Here is a 23,379-nt window from a genome sequence, read left to right on the forward strand (position 1 = left end):
GGGGAACTCCTCCTTGCAGCTCTCTGCTGGGCTGTGACTGAGGCAGCTCTGTCCTTCACTCTCTTTATCAGTGGCCCCAGCTGTGGCAATAGGATCTCATGTCATTGAACCTCCCAAGTTTCCTGGACTTCCTTCCACAGACATCCTTGCCTCATCTTGTGTTGAGGAGCTGGAGCCCACACTCCCCTGACCCTGCTAGGAGAAGGCATGTTTTCTCATTCCCAAAGTTACTTTCCACCTGGGCCCCAGGTCCCATTTCTACAGGAGCCCCATGGCTCCAGCATCTTCCATCTCAGTTCTCACTGGCTGTCCTCACATTCCCTATTTCCATCAGCTTCTCAGACATAAGCCTTGAGGTCAGACTCTATCTGTCTCCTTCATCTCCACGGCCTCTCAGTCATCTTTGAATTCCAAGGGCCCTGCTCAAGCACTGGTTCTCTGGAACTAGCTGTGGTGTTGACAGGTCTTCATAATGTTGCGAAAATGTGCCTCAACCTGTTTTTCTGCTTTTGTATAACTGCCACCACCTGTGTCTCTGTCCCTCACAACTGGACCATTGTCATGCAGTCAGAGGCTATTTTATCATGTGTTTGGCTATCCAAAAATCTCTAAGGGCTAAACAGATTCTTTATTGTGTTCTAATTAAGTTCCCCACACAGAATGATGGACTTTACTGACAGAATCTCTAAACTTCTCTCAGAGTCAAAATCAGTAAATTGAGGCTGGACTTGTGAATCCTCATTTTAAACAAAGCATCTGTTTAGGGCTGTCCAACAGCATCTTAAATAACCCACCCTAGAATGCCTGTTATCAACAACTCACTTTTATTTGCTGCCTTACAATGTGGTCAATATCTTCATGCTCATCTTAGCTTTCTATTTAGATTGTAAACCCCCAGAAGAAAGAGGTCATGTTTTTATATTTTTCTTTTGAGAAATATAAGGAACTACTAGAAAGCTATGTATCCAGAAGACACTCAATAAATGTTTCTAGATGAATAAGATGAGTGAGCAATGAGATTTTGGGGGAGATTTTTGTTGCCCATTTGTTACATCTTTTTGGAGGAAGTTTTCCACAGAGATAAGGTTATAGAGGTGATGATTGTAAATAAATGTATTAACTCTTTTGGATAATAATAATAACCACTACCGTCTCTTGTCTTTCAGGGGACTTCCAAAATGGCAAGAGAGTGAGCCTCTCCGTGTATCTCGGGGAATTTTTTGACATCCATTTGTTTGTCAATGGTACTGTGCTGCAGGGGGACCAGAGGTAAGTCAGAAGCCCCAACTGTCTGAATTAAAAAGGACCCCGGGAATACTCCTTGCATACCCCCCTCTAATTTTTCTTTCTTTCTTTTTTTTTTTTAATATATTTTATTGATTTTTTTTTGCCCCCCTCCCTCCCTCCCACACATCCCCTCCCTCCCCAGAGTTTTGTGTCCATTGGTTGTACTTATATGCAAGTATACAAGTCCTTCGGTTGATCTATTATCTCCCCCAGATCTTCCTCCCCTCCCTGCTGTAATTTGACAGTCTACTTGTTGATATACTGTCTCTATATCTATCTTTTGGTTCATCAGTTTATAATGCTCTTTATTATCCACAAATGAGTGAGGTCATGTGGTGTTTCTCTTTCATTGATTGGCTTATTTCACTCAGCATGATGTTCTCCAATTCCATCCAGTTTGCTGCAAATGATGAGAATTCCTTCTTTTTTATGGCCGCATAGTATTCCATTGTGTAGATGTACCATAGTTTTTGGATCCAATCATCTGCTGACGGACACTTAGGCTGTTTCCAAATTCTGGCTATTGTAGATTGTGCTGCTATGAACATAGCCCCCCTCTAATTTTTCACATGAAGAAGCTGGGGCCTAAAACTTCCCAGAGACAGGATGTAAATAGGTCCAGAGGAAGCCAGTAGAAGGGCTGGGCGAAAGCTAGGACTCCCCTCAGGGTTGGGGTTGAAGGGTGGGAGGGACAGCCAGAAAATGTCTGAGAAGCCCACTTCCTGAGCTCATCCTTGTCCCTCCAGTGTCACCATGCCCTATGCCTCCAAAGGGCTGTATCTGGAAACGGAAGCTGGGTACTACAAGCTGTCCAGCGAGGCCTATGGCTTTGTGGCCAGGATCGATGGCAGTGGCAGCTTCCAAATTCTGCTGTCAGACAGATACTTCAACAAGACCTGTGGGCTGTGTGGCGACTTTAACATCTTTGCTGAAGATGACTTTAGGACTCAAGAAGGTAAGCTTTTCTGGGATGCCATTTCCTGGAGGTGTGGTTATGCTTCCTGCTCACAAACTTTCACTATGGCTTCTCCCCTGGCACACCAGCCTCTCCAGGACCTCACCTCAATGTATCCCCCCAACCTAATCTCTCAGCATTCCATCTCACTGCTGAGACTTCTTGGAGTGCCTCAAACATGACTTGGTTCAAATTTGAATTCCTTCGTAGCAACTTACACATGGGAGATGGTTGGTAAATGCTGGGTGATTTGAACAAACCTCTCTGAACCACTATGAAAGAACTTCATGGGTGAGATCTATAAAGAAAGGGCTCAACATTGTCCCTAAAGGCCAGTTTATGTGTGTGCGCTCATGTGTGTGTGTGTTCACAAGCAATGCAGGTAATGTGAACAATGTGAAAATCATTACTAAGTTTTGGTAATTTCAATTACATAAATATTTAATTAGTGATGCTCCCTTGCAAAAACTGAGCATTGGTATATGTTTTCCTTCTTCCTTATCACCTGACTGTCCTTCTGATTAGGGGGTCTGTGTGTAAAGAAACAGTTGGCTATTTTTTTTTTTTTCATTGGACTGGAAAATAGTAGGATCAGTTGTTTTTGTCTTCCCCAGCACTGATTTCTCAAATTTTTAATTGTTCAATATGTACATATAAAGCTATTAATTTTCCTTAAGTACTATGTTAGTTGCATCACACCATATTTGTAACATATTTTCATTTTCATTTAAAATTCTATGAATTTTCCAATTCTCATTTTGAGTTCTTTCTTAACCTATAAAATGTTTTAAAAATTTCTAAACATTTAAAATTTTTTATTTTTCAATTAAATTAAAAATTTGGGTAGATTTGTTTATGGCCCAGCACATAATCTTTTTTGTTGTTGCAGTTCTATGTATGTATTCTTTGAGGCTGCAGGATTCTACCCTGTTTCCCCGAAAATAAGACAGTGTCTTATATTAATTTTTTCTTCCAAAGTTGCATAAGGTCTTATTTTCAGGGGATGTCTTATCTTTCCATGCGCTAGGTCTTATTTTCGGAGGATGTCTTATTTTCGGGGAAACACGGGTATATATACTTGTTGAATTAAGTTTGTTAATTGTTTTAATCAAATCTTATGTCTTTACTTTTGCAAGAATATTTGTAATGCTAGTAGACATCCTTATGCCTCATTTCAGATTGAGCTCTTAGAGTTTCACTTCATGGGAGGTCAGGGGTGAAAGAATCTTGGATGTTATCTAGTCTAACCACTTAGTTTATATGTGAAAAATTGAGCTCAGAAGCATGGTGGAATCAACCCCAGATCACATAGGGTGATAGAAGGAGAGATGAGAGTAGGCCCTAGAGGTCTCAATTCTTTCTAGGGCTTTCCCTACCCAATACAAAGCTGCTTTTCTGCCTCTTTTTTAATACAGTATATTAGAAAGTGAGCTAGTTTGTGTGGTATGGAGTAACCAAGAATGCAGTGAGCAGCACCTGTCATGATGCCCAGCAAACATCAGAAACTCCACAAATTTAAGTCCCCTTCCCTTTGGCTTCTCCCATGTACTAGTTTCCTGCAGTTATCCTCTACCACAAACTTGATGGCTTAAAATATCAGAAATTTGTTCTTCCACAATTCTAGGAGGCCAGAAGTCCAAAATCAAGGTGTTGGCAGGACTGTACTCTCTCGGGAGGCCCTATGGGAGAATCTATTCCTTGCCTCTTCCAACCACTATTGTCAATCTTTGACTCGTGGCTGTATCATTCCAATCTCTGCCTCTGTCCTCATATCACCTTCTCTATGTGTGTCTCTGTTTGTTCTCCTTCTGCCTCCCTTTTAAAGATATCTGTACTTAAGGCATACTCAGGTAATGCAAGATAAACTCTTTCTTTCAAGATCTTTAACTTAATTACACCTTTTGCCATATAAAAAAATATTCCAGGTTCAGGGAATGAGGAAGTAAATATATCTTTGGTGAGGCATTTTTTTCTGACATCCCAGAAGCCAATTGACTACATTTCTAAGGTTCTGCTTTTCTTTTCTTTCCCCAGGGGTAGTATGTTTTCTATTTCCCAGTTTATTATTTGATCTTGAAACATGCTTCACTCTTCTAGACCTGACTGCGCAAAAAGGCTGCTTGCCTCAATGCTCCATTATGTTTTTTTGAAATAAAGATTCAGCAGTGTTATTGATGCTACTGCTGGCTGCACCTACTGTGCACCATACCATGTAGGCCCATGAGGTCCTCACAGCCAGTTGTGAGTAGCTGACAATAACATGATTGTTATAAGCCCTAAGGAGAGCACAGGGGTACAGTGATTAGAGGGTATAATTTCCATGTTACATCTTACCTTCATTCTGTAAAAATATTTTGAGTGTCCACAATCTGCCAGATAAGAATTTAAAGATAAGAGACATGCGTATGTCCTGAATTAAGGAGCTCAGAGTTAAATAGGGGTTGAATAGAAGCAAAAAAAGATGCCAACACAAAGCACGATGAGAATTTTGAGAGAGGGAGCACAGAGAAGAGGCCTACCCAACCCAGGTAGGGGGTAGGCAGGGAGCAGAAGGCCTTCCTGGAAGAAGTGGTTCAGGAGCTACATCTTGAAGAATGAGTTGAGATAGTCAAGGCAGTAAGGGGAAGGAGAACATTTCACACAGGGGAATGGCATGCAAAGCCATGGAGAAGCGGGAATGGGTGTGCACACTCCGTATCTTTCATGCTATCTTCCCCAAACACTAGCTGAGCTCCGGAGGCCCGTGCTCTGTCATGTTATGTTGAAAGCTGTACAAAAACTACTCCCACCCCAGATTGCCTATGTACGAATCTAATGGGAGATGGTTCCGGAGATGACAGACCTAGAGTTTTCACTCGGAAGTCCTGGGTCGATATAAATGTGGCTTAATTTTCCTGAAACTTTTCTCCACAGGGAGTTTGACTTCGGACCCCTATGACTTTGCCAACTCCTGGGCCATGAGCAGCGGAGAACAGCGCTGCAAAAGGGCATCCCCTCCTACCAGCCCTTGCAACGTCTCTGAGGAAATGCAGGTGCGCACAGCCCAGGCTCCATGTGGTCTGGATAGTGTGGGCCTTCTGGAGTGAAGAAGCAGAGGGACATCTGGGTTCCGATCCTCTACCCAGGGGAGCTGTGGGCCTACCTCTATGGGTCCCTCTGGCTATTCAATGTAGGGTTCCCAAGGATCCCTTTTCCTCCTGAAAACCAACTGTGACCAGAGTCTGGTTAACTCCAATTCTAAAGCTATTCTGAGCCTGAAACTTTAAAAATGAATCTGGTCTAACGACTTGATATAGTTAGTGAGTCTGTGTTTCTGCTTTATATTCCAAGCCCTCTTGTCCCCAAATACCGCCATCATCACCTGCCCCTGTCTGAAATTCTGCCACTAGAAAACAATTCCTTTTTAGGTGATCAGTAAGTGATTGTTTAAAGTACAAATAGGAGGGCCAGCACATCATGTGTAGTGGAGGAAACTTGGGAGGGAAGGGATGAGGTGGGCCTAAAGTGACCAGCTTGGGCATTGTAATAGAGTCCTGAGGCTGTAGTAAGTAGCAAATTACCTTGAACTTAGTGGCTTACAACAACAGAAATGCATTCTCTCATAGTTTTGGAGGTTGGAAGAATGAATTTAGTTTCCCTGGCCAAGATCAAGGTGCCAGCATGGCCTGACTCCCTCTGAGACTCTAGGCCAAGCATGTCAAACTCAAAGGCTAACACAGGCCAAATAAAAAAGGTTTAAGTTTAGTTGGGCTGCAAAAAAAACAAAAGCTTCAATTTTCATAGACATGCAGGTTTATTTTGATAGAGACATGCTGAGTACAAAGGGATGAAATAAATGAGTAATCATTAACATAAAATAATAGAACTTTTTAATAAAAATTAATATTTTTTGAACATTAATTTACCAGACACTGAGTAACTGCACAAATTACTAAGTGTAATGCAAATAAACTTATTTTTCTTGTTCTCTGAAAGTGAAATATTTCCTGTTGCGCACACCAAACAAGTCAGTCCAAGACTAATGATGGCCATTGGCTGCTAAAATATTCTCTGCTAATATTAGTGGAGAGAAATGGTGCGCCTGTGCGTAAGGCGCATAAGGGAAATGAATGCAACACGATTATAGTAATCAGTCATTAGCAAACATTGTAGTTCGTTATTAATAATTATTTGTAACAGGTTATTGTAAAAATTAAGTTAGGAAGTTTTATTAAAATGTTTCTTACATACCGTTATATTGGCTGGGCCGCAAAAAAAATCATTGTGGGCCACATATGGCCCGTGCACTGAGAGTTTGACATGCTTGCTCTAGGGCAGGGGTCCTCAAACTTTTTAAAGTGGGGGCCAGATCACAGTCCCTCAGAGAGCTGGAGGGCCGGACTATATGAACTACTAATCCCTACTGTAACACCTTGGCTGCGCTCACTGCCCAAAAAACCTGGCGGGCAGGATCAGACTCCCCTGGGGGCTGCATGTGGCCCGCAGGCCGTAGTTTGAAGACCCCTGCAGGGAGATCCCTTTCTTCCAGGTCTGGTGGCTGCAGTATTCCTTGACTTGTGACCACATCACTGGCCTCCTCCTAATCAGATGATGGCACCTCCTACCCTTCACAGCCTCATTTCTACCTGTACGGTAGCTAGTTAGCAGCTCTTTCCCCTTTAGAGTTGCCCTCTATGATCCTACAAACCCGAACCTTCCACTTGGAGAGATAGGAATGGGAATGGGAGAGTGTGGGCAACACTGCTCCCTATCCCCACCTTCTGCAGGCAGAGATGGCCTTTGTGCCTCCTGTGCGGGGTGCTGGGAGGATGACACTTTAGGTGGGAAAGACCTCTTGGTGCCCTCCCTCTGTCTGTGTTCCCATTAGAGTGCTCCCATGGTGAGAGAGGCATGGGGAGAAGGAGGACAAGCACACAGCACTTTCAGCATAAGCTCCCCAATTCATAAAGAAAAGATTCTCCTCCTTCCTCCCTATTATCACCCCATTTCTTTTGGGGAGCTGAGCACAGCTTGAGTCTAGAAGGAGAACCAGGTGGCTGAACCATCCACACTGAGGGGTGGGAGAGTGACTCACTTCCTTCTAGAGCTGCTTGTTAAGCAGGTGAATGCACAGTGAGGAGGGGGAAGAGGGATTTTTATCATTTCCTTCTTTTATTTCCAAGCTTACAAGTTCTGTGGTTGGCTGATGGGTTGCCTCTCCTGCCCCTTAATGTTTTTAGGCAGGGATGAGATCAAGGTTGGAGGTGCCTGAGTCAGTGAAATGGGGTTGGAGCCGCGCATGTACCTTACACCAAATCAACTCTTGAGGCCATATGAGCTTTGCCATGTTTTATTTTGCAAATACAGGCCAGCTTGGTGCTAAGCCAATGCTCCCCCACCCTCAGAGTACAAAGGAACAGTCTCATTTACCCATAGAAGTGGGAGGTGAAGACAGGATTTTCAAATGGAAAACCTGACAGGGAGGCCCAGTTGAGGAGGGAGACTGAGCACTTGGTCTCCCAGAGACAAAGGGGAGGGAGGGAGAATCCACCAGAAACTTTGTTTCTCTCCCTTTTGGGGGCTCCAGCTGCAAGTTTGCTACACACTTTATCGACTGGGTGAGTTCAAGTCCTTGCTAACCAGTGTCCTGGGAACAGCCCAAGAAACTGGTTACCAAGGTCGTAGTGCCGGGAGGAACTCCCGAGGCACCAGCTCCTCCTAGCTCAGAACGCCAGGTTTCAGGTTGTTTACCTGAGAAGAAGGCCTGGCTTTGCCTTAGCCAATCAGGCTGTGTTTGTCTGTGACTGGGGCGCCCTCATTGGCTGGGAAATGCTATGACCTCTCTCCTGGGAGGTGATTAACATGATTTTTGGAAGAGTGCACTGCTGGCTTGGTCCCACTGGGCCTCCGGTCCAGAAGTCAGGTCTGAAAATGGGATCATTTACACGTGTGTGCCAGTGTGGCTCCCAGGCCTCCAGCAGTGGCAGAGTGCTATGTGGGGCAGACTACAGTGACTTAAGAACTTTCTTTGAGAGCCGGCAGAATCTCTCTCCCACTTCTCTGGTGCTTCCTTGTCTTCAACAGGATGGTAGCAAGGAGTCAACTCCTTCTGAGAGCCAGGTCATATTACTAATACCTCGGGGATGAATGTTCCCTTGTTATGCCAACAAAACCCAGAGCCTGTCTGCAGGGACTGATAATGGCTTGTTTGAGTGCATGCAAATTTGCAGCTTTCTCAGCTTTTCAAACACAGGGCAGGACTGCTGGAGTGGCAGGGCGCAGGCCTGGTAATAAAAAACCCCAAGCTCTAAGTGCTCATATAATTGATGTTGATTTGCAGGCAAATCTACTGCACAGTAAACATTTTAGAAAGATCTTTAGGTCGCCTTAAATTTTTTTTTTTTTTTTTTTTTTTTTTTTAAATTCTGTCTGTCTGGAGAATGTCAGCAAGGGCTGAATGTTGTAAAGGGATCTTGTCTTTGTCTGGCAGACTCATCTGCAATGGGAGGACGATGGCTCCAGGAGGCTGAGCTAGTCCACACAGTGCTCTTGTTAACTAGAACAAGGCAGTCCCTCCTCAAGACACTTTACCACCACCTGCTGGGAAACTGCCATCATAAACATAAAAGGACATAGAGCATACACACACATCTACAATGTCTGTGATGTGAATGACGGCCCCTTGGGTGTGCTGCCACTGTGCACTGTATGGCCTGCAGACTATACTTGATAACCATGGCCTTGGCCTCACTTCCATTGGGATGCATAGTCCCTGCAACTATCCTCTTCCTCAGGGTCATCTACCTAGCGTGGGAAGGCCATCTCCTGCTTTTGCTGCTGCCGTCTGAATGTGAAGACACTTCATGCCTCTGACCCTCACAGTCCTGTCCTTATATCTCCTCAGAGTCTTTCTTTCTTTTCTTTTCTTTTTCTTTTTTTTAAAAATATATTTTTATTGATTTTTCACAGAGAGGAAGGGAAAGGGATAGAGAGCCAGAAACATCGATGAGAGAGACACATCAACCAGCTGCCTCCTGCACACCCCCCACTGGGGATATGCCCACAACCAATGTACATGCCCTTGACCGGAATAGAACCTGGGACCTTTCAGTCAGCAGAGGAAGCTCTATCCACTGAGCCAAACCGGTTTCAGCTCAGAGTCTTTCTTGAGAAGACTGAGGGCACCAGTAATTACTCATCCCCAGTGGCGAATCATCTGTCAGCAGCATCAACCTCAGGCAGGAATCTGGAGCAGAAGAAATTTCTTTTCATCAATGTTAGGAACAGACTCACAATAACTCAGAATGGGATGAGATTCTAGACTCTGTTGAGTCCAGCTCCTTGCCCACTATGCATGCAGTGAATGATGGCCCCTGGGGTGTGCTGCCACTGTGCACTGTATGGCCTGCAGACTATACTTGATAACCATGGCCTTGCATGCAGCTGGGGGAGCTCTATCCTCACATACAGGTGATGCTCCAGCTTTAAGAGACTAATCTTTGAGGCATCCTTGTTGAGATCTTTCCAGTTCTCATGCAGAGCTCAGCCCTGTGCAGCCCATCTTGGCTCCCTGATAAGTCTCTCCTTTTTTTTTTTTTTTTTTTTTTTTTATCTCCACTTGAAGCTAAAGCCTTCCCCGAGTGACCCTGAATGCTGGGAGTAGCAAGAACCTTTCAGTCTAGTTTCTCCAGGTCTTATTCAGGAGTTCCCATCCAATGGTACTTCCATCAGTTGTGAATAGTCCCAGATTGCCTGCTTTCCACTGGCTCTGAATTTGGCTTATATACAGTGAACATAACCCTTGTTCCTTTAGTCCTTTTGCCGTTCCTGTCTTCACATTTTGTCCCCCCTCTCCATTCTCTGAAGCAGCATGCTATTCACCTGTAATCTTCTTCTCCAGGAAGTCACCTGTCCTGCACAAGCTAACCTTTGTAAATACTCATGTGTAATTTGAACCAGCATAATTTGTCTCCTCAAGAGCTCAAAGAGGCACACCAAATACCCATTTTGTTGAGGACAACATAATTCACTCTTCACATCCTCATGAAATATTGCCAAAATCTTTTATTTACTAAGTAGGGGCCCAGTTCTTTGTACTCTTTCTGCTCACAGCTGTGTTGGGAGGGAGCTCACTAAGCAGGAGAGAGGTAATTTAAGCACCGGGCTTGATTGAGGTGTTAAGTGCTCTGGCAGAGCTGTGGGCTCATGGGCCAGGCCTATTCCTGGCACCCTGCTTCTACTCCTTGATTCTTCCATTCACTAAATTGAGTATTTGGCCTGAGTGGATTTTCCTTGGAGATTGGGAAGAGTTTTGTTCCATTCATTTGCTTGGTAGAATCCTTATGATTCATAGAGAGACTGTGGTCAGAGAGTATGGTCCAGGGAAAGTCAATAAATCTCAAGGAAAGACCCTTGTGACCCAAGACCTCCAGAGGAGTTAGTTGTCAGAGGACAGCACCGTGACCTGGCCTGGTTTTACATTCAGGGTGCCCACCCACTGTGTCCCACTGATGTTTAGCTCAGAGTTGGGCTTTGAACACAAGCACACCCTCCACCTCCCCTTTATCCCTGCTGCTGAGTGAGAACTGCTCCCTTAGCCTCTCCAGTCACATGTAGGCTAAGGAATGAGGATTTGCTTCATATGCTTTGCTGAGGTCCGAGAATCTAGGGTGCTGTCCTTGGTTCCACTTGATCCTCTGTGTCCTCATCTACTTACATCCCTGCTCTGTATCTCAGCCTTCCCTCTGCAAGGCAAACAGCTCTACCCTTCCCCTTTAGAGAAAATTCCCTGAATACAAAGCAGGAGAAGGGACAATCAGCCCATGGGCTTGCATTGGGGCAGGGGTGACTATGGTCACTGTGTCTTGCGGGGGTTGGCCTTTCAGGGTACATATTTGACAAACCATTGAGGACGACAGATAAGGTTCTAGCATTCAAGCTTTCAGTTCAAATGCCTCCCTAATGTAATCATCTCAAAAACCTTTAACAGAATATTCTCTGAGTGGCTTTCTTTCTTTTCTCCTCCCCATGGTGAGCACAAGAATGAGCAAGAATCCACTGGTGCCCATGAGTAGGTATTTATGGAAATGTGTTGTGTGGATTGGGTGATACTAAAACTGTGCAAGGTGGATTGGCAATCTTGTTCAAGGGGCAAGACACATAGGAGAAATTGAATAAACATGAAAGAGAACCACACGCACGCTACCTTGGGTAGTAAATGATGAATTGTCAAAAGAATGGTAAGCGTAATGGCAGCTCAGGGCAATCAACTCTGTGATAAGAGCTGATTATCTTTTCTCACTATGAGTAGGATGGGTGGAAGTTCCATCCCCAGAGCTCGGCAGACCCCAGACTGGGAACCCTGGGCTGGTACTTGGTCCTTATCCTCCCAGCCAGCTGGTCCCTGAGAATTACTCAGAGGCCTCCAGGAGACCAGAACAGAGGGTGAGGAGGGTCCTTTGGAAAGCCAGGGACTTCTGGGACATTTCCAGCTGCTCCTTCTTATGAGAGCTGTATCCCAACTATCTCAGAGATAGGAATGTCTGACTCTGCAAAAAACATCCATTTAGTGGAAATCTATCAACCAGTGTCATGGGGTTTTTGTGAGCCAGATCTTGGAATGTGGGTAGGAATCCCGGGCCAGCCTGGAAGTTATAAATAGACTCAGGAACCCTTCCCCATCCATCCTTGCAGACTGACCAATGAGAAAGGATGCCCTGCCCCGGGGACAAATTCTTGAACCCACTACTTTGGACCAGTTCAGGCTCTCGGCGCCTCCACACCTCCTCCAGGGGGCAGCCGCAGGGCACCCACACCAGGGCTGGAAAGATCAGGGCCTGGCTGAACAATCTTGCACTTTATGTATTACCCTCTGCTTTCTTTGTTCACTTTGGTCCTAGGAATGCCCCCCTCCCTCCTCCTTTGTCAGCTCTTCAGGGAACAAACATAATAGCTTAGCTTCAGATCTCTTGCTACTGTGTTTTCTCCTCACTCCCCTCCTCCCCCATCTGCCACTGGGGAGATGAGCTTCTTTTCTCTCCCTCTCCCTTGAACTGGCGTGTCATCTCCAGGGAAGAGGCCTGGCTTTCTTTAATGAACTGAAAATGTGATTAGATGGGCCACAAGTGGGTCTGCACACCCACCCAGGCAGGGTGAGGTCATGGATTGATGGAGCTGGGGCTGCAGCTCTCTTGCCATCTTCTAGCACCACGGACAAGAGATGAAGGAAGACAGAAGAGCCGATGCCCGGCATTGGAGCTGGGGAGATGCTGGAAGTGTACTAATTAGCTGACCATCCTTTTGTCTCCCTGCCAGGTTGGCTTAGCAGAGAGCTGAGGAGAGGACATTTTCGAACTGTTGGGCTGATGTTGACAGTGGGCCAATGATAATTCTTCTAAGCATTCAATTACCTTCCTGTGTAATCTTATTTCATTTTATTTTATTTTGTAGCAACCATCTCAGGTAGGGATTGCTGTTTGTGTTAGGAGCAGGTTCCGCTGTGAGTGATAGGACACCCGAGTAACCATGGTTTATGCATCGCAGAGGTTTATTTCTCTCTCATTGTAAAGAAGCTTGGGGTGGGATGCCCAGGGCCAGTACAGGACCCCGTCTATGGTGCTGGGATCCAAGGTCCTTCTGTCTTATTTCTCTGTTGTCTTCAGCATGAGGCTTCTATTTCATGGTCCTGATGGTGGCTCCAGCCTCCGGCCTCACAGCCACGTTCCAACAGTAGGAAGAGAACAGACGGAGAAGGAACTACCTCTCTTTTGAGGACACTCCCTGGAAGTTTCACAGGATCCTCTGCTTCTATTCTATTGGGCAAAGCTTACTCACATTGCTACTCTGGCTGCAAGGGAGTCTGGGAATGGAATCTTTAGTCCAGTGCCTGTATGTGCAGGGGAAAACTGCAAGCTGAGGGTCCTATGACTAAGAAAGAAGTAATAGATCCTGGGACACTTTGCACCTCCTCCACACTCTCTTTGACAGTGAGGGAACCGAGGTGCAGCAAGGCGAGATGATTTTACTAGTCACACATTTTGGAAGTTGGAAGGGGCTTGGAGCCTGTGCTACATCTACTGAGCTGCACTGTTTTCTACTTTGACTGTTAGGAAACAAAGTGGGGTAGGTGCATCGAGGATGTGGAAGACCATGTAAACTGTGGTTTGGTGGCAGGTGACAAGGCTGTGGATGCAATGAAGGTTTGAGTCACCCCTTTACTTGTTCAGCAGTTTGCAAATGGTTTAACCTCAGGACCCCTTTACACTCTTAAAAATGAATGAAGATGCCAAAGATTTTATTTATGTCGATTATATCTATTGATATTTACTGCATTAGATATTAAAACTGAGAAATTTAAATCATATTGGTTTATTTAAAAACAATAGACACAATATTTTACATGAATAACATATTTTAATAAAACTACACATCCTAAATAACTACGTTCCAGTAACTACACATTCTAAACAAAAACATGGTTGGGGAGAAGAATGGCATTGTTTCTGTTTTGCAAATCTCTTCCCCCTCTGGCTTCCGAGAAATCAGCTGGCTTCTCGGACTGGCTTCTCGGATTGGCTCCTGCACTTAAGTCTGCTGTGATATCACAAGTCATGTAGCCTCGGAAAATTCCACTGTACATTTGTGAAAGGATAAGAGAAAAAAAAGCAAATAACATCTTGATATTGTTATGAAAATGGTTTTGACCTCCTGGACCCCTGAAAGGATCTTGGGAGTCCATAGGGAGTCCCTGAACCACACTTTTTGAACCGCCGAGCTATAAATTCTTTATCCTCTCCATGCCTCAGTTTCTAAATCTGAAAGGCTGTATTTATCTTACCTTTCTCTGAGGAGGGTTGGGTTCTTTGAAGGTGTCTTCAGGCCTCTGGAGGGTCAGCCTGGGGGAGCGTGTGATGTGCTGGCCTCTGAAACAAGTTGATTTGTTTAGGAAACCATCAGTAACCTAGGAGATGGGGAGTGGGGAGGGATGAACGAGAGAGGAAGGCCAGGGTCAGATCCTGGGAGGCCTGGCCAAGCTGCTTCCTAAGCAGCCAGAATGGGCTCTCTATGCTGGCCTGGGGCACTGTCAGGTTTGTCCTTTATGCTGACCTGGACACACTACTGGAGACCTCAAGGCCACATAGCCAATCTTGTGAAGGTTTGGTCAGGGTGTGGCTCAGACTCAGATGTATGTCTGTGGAGGCATCTTGTCTCAGGACCTGGCTGGGGCTGGCAGGGCTACCTGCGGTGGAACAGAGAAGCCTGGGGGGCAGGGCTAGCAGCCAGAGGGGGGCCGTGCTGCATCTCTGGTGGCTGGCAATCCTGTCTGGTCCTTAGATTGTGGTCACTTTAGTAGGCCAAGTGCAGCCAGGGCTGAGAGGAAGACTGGAGGGCAAGATGGGGGGAAGGGGGCAGAACCCTCCTTTTGTCTCTGCCAGGGAAGAAATCCTAGCCAGATTTCAGGTGCACATGGTAGAGGCCAACGGAATTATACTAAAAAGGGAGGTGGCTGTTTCTGTAGAAATCCACTCCCATCCTGCAGACAAATAATCAGAAAACACCCTTCTTCTAAGACTTTCTGTAAACCATTTAATATCTCAAGGGACCTCCCCGGAAATGTGCTGGTGTATTGTTCCCACTGTTTCTCTGAACAGGAAAAACCGGACTGGGGCCAGCTGGAGGCGGCCGTGCTGGACTCTGCCCGCTGCCACTCTGACAGGGTATGGGGCACTGGACGCCTGGGTTTCTTCTCTCAGCTGGCTTTATTGTGTCCTGCTGGTGACAGCCCTAGGTGCCCTGTCCCCGCACCTGTAGGAGGTAGTCCTGTGGAGCAGGGACAGCTCTGAGCCACTGGCCTACAGAGCAGGTGACCTCAGCAAGCACTAGGAAAAACCCATGGAGTTGCTTTCTTCATTTTTTTTTTTTCTATTTTGATTTTAACTTGCTGGCGGGGAAAGAGGTAGGCAAGAGCTGAGCTTTGGGCCCTCTCAGGGTGGCCTCAGCTCTTTAAGAGCCCAGCAACTCTATGTTTTGAGTGTCATTGCTGATGGGGCAGAGGGTGTGGCTGAGGCCTCCTCCCCTGAGCCCCGGGAGATTCTCAGACCAGTCTATTACAACCGGGAGGCTCCTCCCTCATCCTTCCACTAGAAAGAAACCCACTTTGTTCAGGAGAGATGAATCAAAGAATATCAAAAGCTGCTCCTCTGTACCCTGGGAAACCCCCAAGATAGTAGGGAAGTGATAATGTTGTCATTGCAACCATTCATCCTTATAAGCACAGAGAGATGGAGACAGAGTGAAAGGTCACCTGCTGGTGACCTGCTCACCATCCTGGAGGATAAACATAATGGCAGGAGGGCAGTGGAAGCGATCTCTCTGGTGGCCAAGATATTGATGATGATGATGATGATGATGATGATGATGATGACGATGATGATGATGACGACGACGACAAAGATATGGGGTCCCAGTTATTAGTCCAAACCTTCACATATGTTATTCCATTCAACCTTCACCTCAGTCTCTTCAGGTAGGCTCTGTTGTTATCCTCATCCCCATCTTCCAGAAAAGATGGGTTAAAGAATAGCCTAAGGTCACGGTACTAGCATGGGAAGAGGTGGAACTCGGATCCAGGGCTGTGAAGTCCTAAGAGGTCCAAGGCAGGACTCTTCTGGACAATGTCTTCAGAAACCTCAGTTTCCCCTACGTGAAATGTGTGCGGTGGCCAATGGGAGGATGCATGTATCACCGAACCGTTGGTGGTCATGGGGCCATCAGAGTAGCCCTCCTTTGTTGATAGCTTTGCTTGGTGCCAGGCCCTGTGTGTGTTCACATCACCCATGAGGCGGTCCTGTAATGGTCCCATTGTACTCAGGACACCCTTCTCTAATGAGGTGTCTCAGTCCCCACCAGTTAGTGGCAGAGCTGGGCTGAAGCTCAAGCTTTTTCCCAGCCACACAGTGGGTTCCACGGGGTGGGGGGAGAGGAGAGAAGGGTGGGGTCCAACCCCAAGCGCGTAAGTCAGGGGGGTGGGCCATGGAGAAAGTGCTGCTGTCAGCAGTTGGCCCCCAACATGCAGAGCTGCTAATGGTCCTGACCCACAAGTTCACAGCTGTACTTTCTAAGGTGCAGAGAGAACCAGTGTGCCCAATTGCTTAAGCCACCTGGGCCCTGGGCCTCCCCTGTGCTTCCCCTTTCTCTTTCTGGGCTGGCTGCAGTCAGGGTTTGTCTGTGACATGCTGCCCCCCTGCCTGGCTCTGATGGCAGACCCTGTGGGAGGCAGGGCCAAGCTCAGGGGCACCCGGAGCAGGACACAGATTTTCCTAGGACCACAACACATCCCTGGTGCTGCCAGGCTGATTCTGGAGGATGCTGAGCAGCACTGGGTCAGATTTCCATTCCTCCGGGATGTCCATGGTGCCACAAAAGATGAGGCCCGGCCCCTGGCTCTTGGTTTATGCAGGCTTGCTCTGGCCACCCTCTGTACAGTGTGAGCAGACTGGATTTGCTCTGGTTTACCCTTCAGAACTCAACCCTTCTGTTTAGATGCAGTTGTACTTCTCTCTCTGTAGCTGAGTGCTTTCACCAACTGCTGGCTTCCCTTTGGAAAGCATGTCTGTGCATGGGAGCAATGACTCACCTATTCCTGGTGGCAATACTGTGTAATGTCAAATCGAAGGCGTTGTTGATTCTAAGACACACCATTATTTCAAGTACAGTATATCGCTAAGAAAGAAAAAACTGCCCAGCTGGTGTAGCTCAGTGGTTGAGCATCAACCTTTAAACCAGGAGCTCAGGGTTTAATTCCCAGTCAGGGCACCTGCCTGGGTTGCAGGCTCGATCCCCAGTAGGGGGCATGCAGGAGGCAGCAGATCAATGATTCTCTCTCATCATTGATGTTTCTATCTCTCTCTTCCTCTCTGAAATCAATAAAAATATATTTAAAAAAAGAAAAGAAAAAACTGCAACTTCCAGTGTGACAGCAATTGTAAGCTGCACTCCAATTTCAGAAAGGTAAAACTGTGAAAAAGATGTTTATTTAGTTAAAACACAGAGTTCAGAGATGTTTGCCAATACAACATTGAGGAGTATTTATTTATACTAGCGTGTTACAGGAGTAACCAATGACAACAGTTCTAAGCCTGCCTCGTGTTATTGGGTTGAGGGTATCAGCAAAGTGCTAAAACCCAAGAAGAGCCCTTGCCTGGTAGAGTGTCTCTGGGACAGTTTATAGAGCCTAGCATGTTTTTCACGATGGGAACTGGTCCCCTCTGGTCCCAGGAGTCTCCTGAGCAATGTTGGAAAAAGGAACTGCTGAGTTCCATATCCCTCATACTAAAATTTTTAATCTCTGAGGGTAAGGCCCAGGAATGTCTACTTCACACAACTTGTCCCACTCCTCATGTATAGTCAATGTCAAGGACCAGAAGTGGCCAGGTCAGTGCAAAACAGAAGCTGATCAGCACGCCTGGCTCCGAAGTCACATGTCCTTTTGCGGAGTTCCACATGAACTCCAAGTTCAGCATTCTCCCCACTCTTTTCTCCCTCTCTGCTCTTCCCCCTCGGGGGACACTGACTGCCGCTGCAGTCCATGGGCCCTGGGCTCTGCACTTCCAGGGTTTAAGGCGATCTCGGTATCGGTACAGTTCACATAGTACAAGTCCAATATCTTTCCTTTGTTGGATGGACTGTTTAATTTGGTAACTGCTGATAAGCACCTAGTAGGTGCAGGCACTGTCCCTGTATGGAGATCCTGGCAGGCTTTCCTCAGGGGACACTGAGTGCACGCAGTGAAGAGCTGGGACTACATGCTGCTGCACTCACCAAGGTGGCACTTGTTCCTGCAGGGCCAGTGGGAGCAGTGCCAGCTGCTGAAAAGGGACTCGGTGTTTGCCCGCTGCCACCCCCTGGTGGACCCTGAGCCTTTCGTGACCCTGTGTGAGAGGACTCTGTGCACCTGCACCCAGGGGCTGAAGTGCCCTTGCGCCGCCCTCCTGGAGTATGCCCGGGCCTGCGCCCACCAAGGGATGGTGCTGTATGGTTGGACCCAGCACAGCGAATGCCGTAAGTCACTGCCCACCCCCCTGGCTGGAGAGCCACTCAGGACCTGGGGAAAAGTGGTGTCTGTCCTGGGGTGTCCCTCAGGAATCTCTCGGTGCCACAATCGTATGCCTTTACCACGCCCCAGCCAGCCAGGGGTGCCAGTTTCTGGGTCTAATTTCTATGCAGCCTCTGCCCTTTGGTCACCTGGCCAGAGTGCTGGCTCTCAGAGGGAGTCCCCTCCCTTAGAGTCTGTGATGAGGCTCAAAAGGCCTTCCTTCCCAAGGTCTCCAGGCCATTTCTCCTGCCTCTGTTCTCGTGCCATGCCTCGCTTGGTTCCCCAGGACTCCCCCAGAAACTCCATTCCCCTGGACACAAAAACGTTCTCTGTCTGCGGCCAGATCTCAGCAACGCGGCAGCTTCAGCCAATACCTGTGCTGACTGCCTGTCACAGAGCAGGGAGTTGGCCCAAGAGTCCCGGCTGGGGCTGGCGATCCTGGCAGGCTTTCATTAAGTCCTTCCCTGTCATTAAACCAGCCTCTGTCCTGCAGGCCCGGCGCTCACATTCCCTCCACCTCACCTCGTGGCGCCTGTGGTTTTGACCTTCTAATTTTGACCAGGTCCCTGGTCATTGACATTGTCACCATCCCCAAATTATCATGATTAAGTAGGAGCCTGTCGGTCACCTCGGGAGAAGCCTCCTGTCTCCCCAGACACTCCGCTGACCAGAGGCAGGCAGACCAACAGCCAGCCTGCCATAATTAGACAGGTCACACCAGCCCATGGAGATGGGGGAGCCAGTTAACTGCACACACACAGTCTTCAGTTTGTGTTTTCTCAGCTTATAAGTCAGAGCCTTTCGTGTTTGCTGGGAAATGTGAGAAAGGTGGCTGGTAGCCATTGGCCTCTCCTCTGAAGGTGGTGGTGGTGGGGGTGTTCTTTTTAGGCCTTTGGAGTAGGGTGGGGGAGACACTTGATGGATCTTGGAGGAGAAGAATTTTGGGGGCAATTGTTTGGTCTTGTGAGACCCAGAAAAGAGTACCGGTCCTTCACTTGGCCTGGGTCAGACAGCCACGGGGTTGCAGAGAGAAGAGGAGAGCCAGCCCTTGCCCACACGTTGCTGGGTCCAGCAGGGAGGCCAGATGCTAGATGACAGGCTCTCGAGGCAGCCCTGCAGCTCAGGGGGAATAAACACGGGGAAGGTGGGTGTGACGGGCTTAGGCCTTGTGCTGGGTGGCGCATTTGATCGGGGACAGTTTTAGGAGGAAGAGGGGCCCTCAGAGGAGGATGGTTTGAGGACATCACAGCCTTGCTTGGCCCCAGGAGACCATTCATTTTCAGCCTAGAGGAGCGTGGTTTCACCCTGAGAGGGTTTTAGCTGAAAGGAAGAGAGCATAAAGGTGCCAAAAAAAGAGAGAAAAAAGTCAAGTTGTTCATGGAGAACAGATGACCAAGAAGAAGGGTGGGTGCTCCCAGGTGACCCTGCTGGGTCTTAGCCAGGCTTTCCGAGATGAAAGATGTTCCTTCAGGGGAGGGATGGTGGGTGGGACGATCTTGGGTGGGGCATTGGCTTTTGGGCTGTGGAGGTGGCCCCATGAGGCCCTGGAGACAAGGGGGCCTAAGTACAGCATGGCCTGTGAGATGCTGTATGGGGCAGAGCTGCCCTGGCGAGACGCCTGAGCTTTCTGTTTCAGGACCGGCGTGCCCTGCTGGCATGGAGTACAAGGAGTGTGTGTCCCCTTGCACCAGGACCTGCCAGAGCCTGAAAATCAACGAAGTGTGTCAGGAGCAATGTGTGGATGGCTGCAGCTGCGCTGGTAATAACTTCCCACTTTATTTACAAACCCGAGGCCTTGCCAGCTCTTGGCCTGGGGGGGCCAGATGAAAACCACTTGTGTGAGATCCCTGTCGCCCAAATCAGAGGCCTTTTTATTTATTTTTAAAAAGCCTTTATACAGAGTGGTCAGGATCGAGCTGGCATTTATTTTGATGTTTTCCTGTTGTACTGTATTCATGAAAGCATGTGTGTCTAGGAAACAGAAGCATGGCCTGGGTGCCAACAGTGACTTTGTTTGGGGGGGCACGTGGCCCAATCTGATGGCAGTTTTGTTTTCCAAGTTAAGTGTCAGGGAATTGGTCTGGGAGAAAGATATTTTTAAATGTTTTCTGGGTTTGCCATGTGAGCTCGGCTGAAAAAGACCTTCATACCAGGAAGTCTTTCTCAGGAGACCCTTCGTGAGCTTTGGTGAAAAATCCTGTTCAGTTCTTAAAAGTGAGTCCTGTGAGCTTTGACTCATGACTTTCCTACCGGAAGACCCTGAACAAAACCCTTGCTTTGATTTCACCTATAAAGTGGAGGTGAATTAATTTTCCCTTCCTCCTTGCGTTAACGTGAAAGTAAACATCACATAAGTTCTTTGAGCTTCCTGAGAGAAGTGTTCAGCCTAGACTCATGACTTCCCTACTGAGAGACCTTGAACAAAACTCTTTCCCCGTTTCTCCATCAGAAGAGTGGAGGTTAACAACCCCCTCCCTCATATTGCCCTAATGTGAAAGATGAACATCACAGAACAATCCTTTGAGCTTCCTGGGAGAAGCCCTAAGCTGATGGTCACTCACAGGGATTCTATAGTTGTGAGACAAGTAATCATGATGACAAGATTGAGACTGTGTCTTGATGTCCTTGAACCCAGAGGGACAGCTCCTTGATGAAGGCCGCTGTGTGGAAAGCACGGAGTGTTCCTGTGTGCATTCTGGGAAGCGGTACCCTCCAGGTGCCTCCCTCTCAAGAGACTGCAACACCTGGTAAATGGGCTTGGCAGTGTGGTCTGGGAGAGCCGCCAGGGGCTGAGGGGAGAAGCTGGGGCAGTGGGGGCAGAGGCAGGTGGAATAGCACCTGGCCTGGGCTGAGGGAGAAGAGGTTGAGATTGGTGGGGGAAGGGAGGGGTGGGGAGGTGAGGTTGGGGGGAAAGGCATGGAAGTCAGTGATCCAACACAAGGATTATATTACAGATATGCCTAGAGGAGGGGAGGTCAGGGAAGGAAGTATTTTACATGCAAACCACATCTGTAGCTTTCTCCCAAACTAGGCTGTAATGAGACAGTTCTTCTCTCCTTGAGATCATTTATCTACTAGGTGGAAGGCGACAGCAGTGCCCATGGACATTCATACAGGCCTGCTCCCCATGGTTCTCTGCAATAGGCCAGGCCCAGGCTGGGCTGTCCTCTCTGTTTAGCTCAAATCATTTTATCAAGAAGCTCCTCTGGCCCTGGCTGGGTGGCTCAGTTGGTTAGAGTGTAGTCCCGAAATGCCAAGGTTGCAGGTTTAATCCCAAGTCACACATCAAGGCAGGCAGAAGGTGGCTTCTCTGCACAAGAATCAACCAAGAAATGCATAAATAAGTGGAACAACAAAGCAATGTTTTTTTTTTGTTTTTTGTTTTTTTTTGTTTTTTTTTTTCCCTGTCTTCCCCTTCCATATGTACCCTGACCAGGGATTGAACACGTAACCTAGATAAGGGGTTTGATTGGAAATCAAAACCACAACCTTTTTGGTGTACAGGATGATGCTCTAACCAACTGTGCCACCAGGCAGAGCAGAAGAAATTTGATTGCTTAGTGTCTGGGTAGGGACATTGGACCCCGTAGCTTTTTTATTTTATCTCTGTCAGGGATTCTTCCCTTTGACACTATCTCCAAGATTCCTCTGTGGCCAAAGCCCTGTCCTGTACACCTTTAACCTCACAAAGGCCCTCCAGCATCAGCTCCTTTTCTCTCCCATATCCCTTCCTTTGAGAGCTGTGGTATATGCGAGAAGCTCTCAAATTGATCATGTATCTGGCGTTTGCATGACCTGTGCTTCTCTCCCCAACAGCATTTGCAGAAATAGCCTGTGGATCTGCAGCAATGAAGAATGTCCAGGTAGGTGACCTTTTGCTCAATCTCTGCCTTCTCTAAATGAAGAGGTATGTCCTCCCCTGCTAGCCACACATCAAGGCAGGCAGAAGGTGGCTTCTCTGCACAGGCTGGATACAACCCCTTGACCACAGCTCTGGTTTCAGGTACCAGCTGTGCTAACCCACTCAGGGGCCAACTGAGGGAGAATGCACTTGGGCTAAGGTTTTATTGTTCGGTTTCATTACCTGATGAGAAAAAGGATTAAGGTTGAAAAATGAGCTATAAAAATTGCAAGGTCACGGTTGACTGATCAAAGATGACTCAAATTCTTTGGAAAATTAAGAGGAAGAAGGCTTGGTGATTGAAGTTAGAATTTCTGGAATTTTCTGGAATGCCTGATAGGAAGACCTGGGCATGGTCCAAGAGCTAGGGAAATCAGACCACCAAATGATTCTTCCTACCCTGTCCTCACCATGGAAAATCTATTTAGGAAAAGTTGTCTTATAATCCCTGACCTTTACTTTCTCCTCTGTTTGTTTGGCCCCAAACTGTATATTCTATTTACTGCAAACATTTCCCATTCTAAAGCTCCTTTCTGCCTCACCCTCCAAGGACCATGGCTCTTCTCCTGATGGTTCCCCCCTTTGTGGTCACTCATGTGGTTTGCTATGTGTTAGGAAGTATGCTAAGCATTTTACATGTATTTCCTCAATACAACAACCTGTGAGGCACAAGGTATTCTCATTTTACAAAAGAGGAAACAGACCCAGAGAGGTTAAATAACTTGCCCAAGATCACACAGCTGCTAAACAACAGAGACAGGACTCAAAGGCACAACTGCCTGACTTCCACTTTTGCCCATCCCTTTACTTTCTCTCCTAGTTTTCTGTTGATGTTGTTGTTAATCCTCACCTGAGGATATCTCCCCCCCCCCCCCCCCCGCAATTACTTTTTAGATAATGTGGAAGAGAGGGAGAGAGAGAAAAGGGGAGGGAGGGAGGGAGAGAGAGAGAGAGAGAGAGAGAGAGAGAGAGAGAGAGAGAGAGAGACAGACATTGATATGAGAGAGATACATCTATTGGTTGCTTTGCTGACTAGGACCAGGGATGAAACCTGCAATGCAGGAATGTGCCCTTGATCAGAAATACAATCTGAAACCCTCTGGTGCATGGGATGACTTTAACCATTGAGAAACACCAGCTAGGGCTCTCTTCTAGTTTTTGATT

At 47.2% G+C, this 23,379-nt stretch overlaps 1 protein-coding gene across 1 annotated transcript in view; it reads left to right on the top strand.

Annotated features, from left to right (window-relative positions):
- VWF (von Willebrand factor) overlaps positions 1-23,379 on the top strand; it is a 118,184-nt gene that overhangs the window by 9,797 nt on the left and 85,008 nt on the right. The window contains exons 4-10 of the mRNA XM_084878466.1: positions 1,167-1,269; positions 2,034-2,242; positions 5,156-5,274; positions 18,064-18,280; positions 19,951-20,073; positions 20,950-21,061; positions 22,131-22,177. Of these exons, the coding sequence (XP_084734592.1) occupies positions 1,167-1,269; positions 2,034-2,242; positions 5,156-5,274; positions 18,064-18,280; positions 19,951-20,073; positions 20,950-21,061; positions 22,131-22,177 (930 nt within the window). The remainder of the gene's footprint in view (positions 1-1,166; positions 1,270-2,033; positions 2,243-5,155; positions 5,275-18,063; positions 18,281-19,950; positions 20,074-20,949; positions 21,062-22,130; positions 22,178-23,379) is intronic.

The sequence above is a fragment of the Pipistrellus hanaki genome (assembly GCF_964339955.1).
Source record: "Pipistrellus hanaki genome assembly, chromosome: 3".
In the NCBI taxonomy this organism is placed as follows: Eukaryota; Metazoa; Chordata; class Mammalia; order Chiroptera; family Vespertilionidae; genus Pipistrellus; species Pipistrellus hanaki.